This window comes from Frankliniella occidentalis, unplaced genomic scaffold, assembly GCF_000697945.3.
Source record: "Frankliniella occidentalis isolate FOCC.00 unplaced genomic scaffold, Focc_3.1 Scaffold21, whole genome shotgun sequence".
Classification (NCBI taxonomy): Eukaryota; Metazoa; Arthropoda; class Insecta; order Thysanoptera; family Thripidae; genus Frankliniella; species Frankliniella occidentalis.
The window spans coordinates 2804807-2811775 of NW_026267151.1; the positions used below are offsets into that span (position 1 = coordinate 2804807).

At 38.2% G+C, this 6969-nt stretch overlaps 1 protein-coding gene across 1 annotated transcript in view; it reads left to right on the forward strand.

Moving 5' to 3' along the window:
- The window catches only part of LOC113204137 (bromodomain and WD repeat-containing protein 3), a 36880-nt gene that overhangs the window by 13338 nt on the left and 16573 nt on the right, over nucleotides 1–6969 (forward strand). The window contains exons 5-22 of the mRNA XM_052264691.1: nucleotides 14–263; nucleotides 351–511; nucleotides 589–932; nucleotides 1026–1343; nucleotides 1438–1855; nucleotides 1949–2174; nucleotides 2258–2491; nucleotides 3033–3189; nucleotides 3271–3475; nucleotides 3672–3908; nucleotides 3979–4146; nucleotides 4220–4441; nucleotides 4533–4737; nucleotides 4813–4971; nucleotides 5070–5317; nucleotides 5396–5547; nucleotides 5627–5902; nucleotides 5990–6170. Coding sequence (XP_052120651.1) covers nucleotides 14–263; nucleotides 351–511; nucleotides 589–932; nucleotides 1026–1343; nucleotides 1438–1855; nucleotides 1949–2174; nucleotides 2258–2491; nucleotides 3033–3189; nucleotides 3271–3475; nucleotides 3672–3908; nucleotides 3979–4146; nucleotides 4220–4441; nucleotides 4533–4737; nucleotides 4813–4971; nucleotides 5070–5317; nucleotides 5396–5547; nucleotides 5627–5902; nucleotides 5990–6170 — 4161 coding nt within the window. The remainder of the gene's footprint in view (nucleotides 1–13; nucleotides 264–350; nucleotides 512–588; nucleotides 933–1025; nucleotides 1344–1437; nucleotides 1856–1948; nucleotides 2175–2257; nucleotides 2492–3032; nucleotides 3190–3270; nucleotides 3476–3671; nucleotides 3909–3978; nucleotides 4147–4219; nucleotides 4442–4532; nucleotides 4738–4812; nucleotides 4972–5069; nucleotides 5318–5395; nucleotides 5548–5626; nucleotides 5903–5989; nucleotides 6171–6969) is intronic.

The window sequence follows — 6969 nt, forward strand, 5'->3', positions numbered from 1 at the left end:
TGTTTGATTACAGGAAAAAAAATATCCTCACATTGGTTCTCAGCATCTTCAAAAAATTTGTTCACGAATTGCACCTCTTTTGGATAAAGAGTTTCCTCCAGTTGTACAAAATGTTTCATCTCTTCTTGGTGCCGGTAGGCAATCATTACTCCGAACTGCCTGGCACATTAATCGTCAATGGTATAGTATTCGAGAGTATGCTGCAAGATTGCATCAACAACCTCTTCTGGACCCACCAAGTTTTTCAAGGCAGCATAACATAGGTAATTGATTTACAGATATATTTGATTTGTTGCTTACTATGTGCCCCTACATGATTTCACAAATCAACGTGTTAACTGTTTCTTCAGTTAAAGCCCTATTTGGACGAGAGCAATCTGGACCATTTACTAGAAAATTATGTGCTGGCCCCAAGCTATATGATAAATTTCAACTGTACCGAAGAACATTAGGTCACCTATCTGCTGTTTACTGTGTCCTGTTTGATCGGACAGGAAGATACATCATAACAGTAAGAAAATGCTGGTTCATTCAATTTTTATGTATTGTAATTTTATTAATTTATACCTTTTTCATTCAATTATTTAGGGTGCTGATGATTATTTGGTTAAAATATGGAGTGCTCTTGATGGGCGATTATTATCAACATTAAGAGGGGCTTCAGCTGAGATAACAGACATAGCAGTTAATAATGAAAACACACTCCTGGCTGCTGGAAGTTGTGATAGAATATTGAGAGTTTGGTGCATGCAATATTGTAGCCCAGTAGCTGTCCTTACAGGACACACTGGTATGATAACGTCTGTTAACTTTTGCCCAGCTGTAGTAAATGACATTAGATATTTAGTAACTACAAGCACTGATGGTTCTGTAGCTTTCTGGTCTTACATTCATCAACCTGGAGCTCAGCAGGGCAAACAAGTCAAGTTCACGTAAGGATTTGTTTACAGAGAAAAAGTATGGGAGGAGGGAAAGTAGATTTTGAAGTTTTATTGCTAATATATATCATTTGTTATCCTTAACAGATCTAGACCGATTCAGTATAATGAAAGAATGCGTCCTGGCCAGGCACAAATGATATGTGCCTCTTTTAGCCCTGGTGGCATGTTTTTAGCTGCTGCCTCAGGAGACCACCATGTCCGAGTTTACCTCATGGAAGGTGATGAAGGGCCTCACAGAATTTTAGAAACAGAAGCCCATACAGATCGTGTAGATTCCATTAGCTGGGCTCATAATGAATTGAGATTCATATCGGGATCAAAGGATGGTACAGCTAATATTTGGTACCATGAAAGACAGCAGTGGAAAAGCATTAAACTTCTTATGTCACAGAAAATGCCAGGGTAATTTATGATCTACTCCTACTAGTTTGCAAACGAGGATGTGATTATTTTTAGTATGTCCATTTTATAAATAAAATTTAAAATCGTTTTTCAGAGAGAAAGAAACTGATGAAGACAACAAGCAGAAATTAAAAGTAATGATGGTCTGCTGGGACTTGACTGATCGATTTGTTATCACAGCTGCGAGTGACCATACTTTAAAAGTGTGGAACTCTGATACAGGGGTCTTGGTTCATGTTCTTCTTGGGCATCAAGATGAAGTGTTTGTTTTGGAGTCCCATCCTTGTGATCCCCATGTTTTACTTAGTGCTGCACACGATGGAAATATGTTTATTTGGAATACTGCAACTGGACTCCCAATAAAGAAGTTTCAAAATTTGATTGATGGACAAGGTCATGGTTCAATATTTGATGCTAAGTGGTCGCCAGATGGTACAATGATTGCAGCAACTGATTCACATGGCCACATAATAACTTACGGGCTTGGAACTGGTGGAGATAAATTGCAATTTGTAAGATATATTATTCCCCTTATTCGTTTGCAGTTAGTAGCAAAACAAAACCAAAAAAGTTGAATAATCTAATCATTTTTATGTTTTTTGCAGTTGCCAAAAGAACTGTTCTTTCATACTGATTATAGGCCTCTTATTCGGGATGCAAATCATTTTGTATTAGATGAGCAGACTCAAATGGCTCCTCATTTAATGCCCCCACCATTCCTTGTTGACATTGATGGCAACCCATATCCTCCTCCACAACAGAGACTTGTTCCAGGAAGGGAAAGTTGCCCTATGGATCAGTTAGTACCTAATATAACAGTCAGTGCTGGTGGTAAGTAAAAATATTTTAAAATTCTAAAACCAACTGTGCGTTTTTTCTTAATATTAATGATAAAACCCAATTTGTTTCATTAGGTCACCAGGAAGTCATGGGAAATGCTGATCCCCCTGAGCCAAGGTCTCACATTGATGAAATGATTGCTGTTTTAGCACAGCGTCAAAATTCTGTCGATGAGGCTGGCCCTAGTGCTGGAAGACAGGCAGGCCCCAGTCATACTCCCGCTCGAAGTAGTACTCCTGGTGGTAGCGCCCATACTGCTGGGCCAGGGGGCAGTGGAAGTAATAGGAATAATACTTCTCCCAGACAAGGTAATACATGTGTACATTTCATTTTTAATCAATTGAGCATAATGACAAAAGTATCCTGAAAAGCTAGTCCTTTCTAAAACAGATTTTCTGCTCATACTGAGTACTAAATTCTTTTGGCACCGCTTATTAGTTTAAATGATCCCTGTTGTTCTAAATATAAATACTGTATTGTGCCATTATGTGTCACTTGACTATGTAGTACTTGGATTCGCTCATCTTCTTGGTCCACATAGCTTGCTCTCACTATTATTTGGGTTTTTTAATTCAAAAGATTGCCGGCAGCATTCTTTTGCAACATCTTTTGAATCTTAAGTGTGGTATTTTGAATCAGTACCCCAAAGGGCTACAAATTGTCACAGGGGTTTGATTGTATTAGATTTAACAGATAAATAACAAATATACACACTAATTGGGGTCTCAAAAGAATTTATTTCTAAAACTGAGCAGAAAGTTATCTAAGAGGAGACTGGCCATCGTTAAAATAAAATTACTTCAGCCATTTATAGCTTTATTGCCATTCAAAGTATAATTTTCATTGCAGGAGGACATCATTTGATTGGTATGCGACGTACTGGTGATGTGGAAGGTGTTAGGCAATCAAGTGGCAATTGGCAAAGGGACAACAGTGTTCGATGGACCAAGAGAGTTTTAATTCCCTCTCTCTCCAAGAATGCTCTCAGGGCCAGGAGACATCATTTGTATGTTCAAAAATAGTATTTTTACTGAAGTCCTTATTGTGCTGTAATGTATTTTACACTTAAGTTTCTCTTTATCACTAGTGCTCAGTCTTCTACTCAAGAGCTGGAACAGTACAAGCGAGAGCAGAGGAGGAGACCAGTAATGATAACTGTTACTGCACAAAGCAGGGTTAATAAGAAGATGATTCGCAGTGGAGCTCTAAGAAATGGAGCTGTGAGAGGCATATCAAACCTACGCCGTTCCCAAAGATCTAATTTGGGTCAAATGGATGACAGTGATTTTGAGGTACTTATCAGTGATCATTATTATCTATCAACATAATTTAGTTAAGTTTGTTTTGTTGTTCAAATTTTAGAGTACCACACAAAGTTTTTATAGATTTAGTTTTGTCTTCCAAAATTGAAAACAGTTAAATTTGTCTTTACAAAATCAGTCTTAATTTATTCAGTTAAATCTAAATCTTTTCAATACTTGTTGACAGAACCCTGATGATCTAGACCTGGGGAGCCAATCCTCAGGAAATGAGGAAGATGGACCTGCAGTAGTCAGCAACAACCGTTCTCGCACACGCAGGATCAATTCTTCTTCAGATGAGGATGTTGAAAGTATTGGATCCTCATCGCCAGCCTCATCCTCTGAATATTCTGATTGGATTGCGGACCAGGGAGCAAGCTTAGAACCACCTAAACGTGCAAAGAGGAAACCAGTTAGAGCAAGTGTAAGTTTTAAACTTTTTCACTGTGGTGTGGATGACACCACCCAATAAAATTGTTACTTTTAATTTGTAGGCTAGAGCAAGGCGAGCTGCTGCCTCAGTGGAGGATTCTCATTCGGATGAAGAAACTGATGACAGTGATGAGCCTGTTTTAGAACCAGACTCAGAAGAGGAAAGAAAGAAAAAACCTAAACCAAAACCAAAGCCAAAGCCTAAAAGGAAAATGCCTCCTATCCCTGCTGTGAGTTGCATTAACCTCGTCTCATATTTACCACAAGGTCCAGTACATGTTTTAACTTCTCGAAAATTTCCAGGCTTTGGCTTCTATGCCAGCAGGGACTGAAATTCCTGAGCGTTACAAGCCGTCAGAGTGGTTGTCACAAGTTGTACCAAAGAAATCACCATACAGCCCTCAAATGGGAGATGAAGTCATGTTCTTTAAAGAAGGTTATCAAAAGTATTTAGAGGCAGTGCGTACTAAAAAGGAGTATGAAGTTGGTCCTCAATGTGAACCGTATGAGAAGTTTAACCTTGAGGTATGGTTGCTTTATGAACATCATACTGTGTTATCCACTTTCATCAAAATTTTAGAGTTGAAATAGTGTTATTGTTACATTCTCTTCTCAGGAGCCTCAGCTTGCAAAAGTCGTAGGAATCAAATATGAAATCAGACCACCCCGCCTTTGTTGTCTGAAGTTGTGCGTGCTATCACCAGAGGGTCATATGTCTCGTAAATTTTTCACATTGAAATATCATGACATGAATGATGTCATAGATTTCTTTGTGCTGAATCAGACTTACCAACAGGCTATGGAGCGAAATTTCCAAGAAGGTTCGAATGCTTTTTCATTTAGTCAGTCATCTCTAATTAATGTACATTCTATTATTCTTCTTTATCATTCCGCAGGTGACCGGTTCAGAAGTATGATCAATGATGACTGGTGGACTGGAGTTGTGGAGTCTAAATTAGAAAAAGAATCACCATTCTTATCAATACGGGTGCAATGGGATTCTCAAGAGACAGAGTTCATGAGTCCATGGGATCTTGAACCTGTTGATCCAAACCGTAAGTATTGAAAACCTTCATAATGATTGTTACAATATAATTTTGTTTGAAAGCTCTATTGAATTTAGATATTTTCATCTTCAATTAAATTTGTTCAGGTCAACCCGAGGATGTTGGTGGGTCTGTTCCGGTTTTGCCAGAAGAAATTGAAGCCACTTTATACCAACCAAGTGAAGAAGAGTGGCCAAATGGAGGAAGACAGGAGTCTACTGAACGCATCCTGCGTGGTTTAGAAGGTGTTATGGAGCTTTCAATGGCTGAGATTTTTCTTACACCAGTGGATATCACATTATACCCATCATATGCCTATACAATTGAATACCCCATTGATCTCTCACTTATTAAGGTAGGCAGTTGTTAGTTAGTGAACATGATATTGATAGTGTGAAAGTGTAATGCCATGTGTGTTATCTGTCTTTATTAGGCCCGTTTTGAAAATAACTTTTATAGGAGAATTACTGCAGCACAGTTTGATGTTCGTTACTTAGCAACTAATGCAGAAAAGTTTAATGAGCCCCATTCCAGTATAGTAAAATCTGCACGCATTATCACAGAACTATGCCTTAAAATTATATCGTAAGTTGTATGCCATACACCATCATTTAAAAAAGATTTTTACCTTGGACAATTACATGTGTATTTTTATTCAATTCAGGTCACCAGAAGATATTGATGTGAACGAGGAATACCATCAAGTTGCAAATGGTTATCATTCATCCCCATCTGGCTCAGAGGAGATAGATGTAGATGTTGACCCAAATCAACCTGGGCCAAGTGGTGTAAATCGGCCTATTCGACCTAACAGAGTTCTTAAAGGTCAGAGAAAATCTGTTCGTCAGCAAGCTCTTAGTATTGACCCAGATGATTGGCGTCGTCAATGTATTGATCTGCTGGAACTATTGTGGCAGCAGGAGGATGCAGAACCATTCAGGTAACCAGCTTTGACTTATGTTGCATTTTTTCTTGAGTCAGCTTTCATCCACACTCGTATACCTACATTGTGTGTGTTTTGTTCCAGGGAGCCTGTCAATACAGAAGAGTTGGTTGGTTACTTGCAAATTGTCAAAACTCCAATGGATTTATCTACTATTCGCACAAAATTACTAGAGGGGGATCATAGAAATCCTCATGACTATGCACGAGATGTTAGACTTATATTTTCTAACTCAAAAAACTTTAATACAAACAAACACTCAAGAGTAAGTTTACATCTAAGTTAACTCTATTTTCAACTTCGAAGACCATTCCTTCAACTGTAGATCACACATGTGATGAAGTTTTGTTCACAAACTAAAAGGGTAGTAGAGAGAAGACAATTAATAGAAGTGGTAGACAGTATGGAACTTGTTACACCGGTCACTCAGTTAATGAACAGAAACGAAACAAATCCCTCAAGTCCAAAGGTTGCAGTTCAAGCATGAGCTACAGAATTATGTATTCTTATAGAGAATATTTTGCATGCTGCCCACTTTTTGTAGTTAACATTGTGCCACATCTATAGCACCTGTACTTGTACCCATCCAATGCAAGATGCTTTGCAAATTTCAATTTTGGTGTATTTTATCTTCACCCAATTCATGCGGTTCTGGCCTGCTTGCTTTAATTTTCTATGCTTCTTGTGTTATGCTATCTAAGGAAAAGGAGGAGGTGAGTTATGGTGAGGCATTTTGCGTCCCCTTCAGAGGTTTCCTTCATTGGTTTCTCCCTTCTATTTTTTGTTTGTTCCTCTGTTGTTGTTTTTTTTTGTGAATTTTTTTGAATGACTCCTTTTAAATGCACCTCAATTATTATTCTCAAATAATTTTAACAGTTGTCATTGTTGCTTTCCGTCAAACTAAATGCACTCCTCAAGTGTACATCATTTATTTTCTTGGTATGGTACAAGGGCGCCTGGTAAGAACTTATGACTTTTCCTGTAGCCTTTTGACCAGTGGAAATTCATTAGCCGCTCAATTCATTTTTTAAATCACTAGGTGGGGCTTATAATGCTTCCCCCCC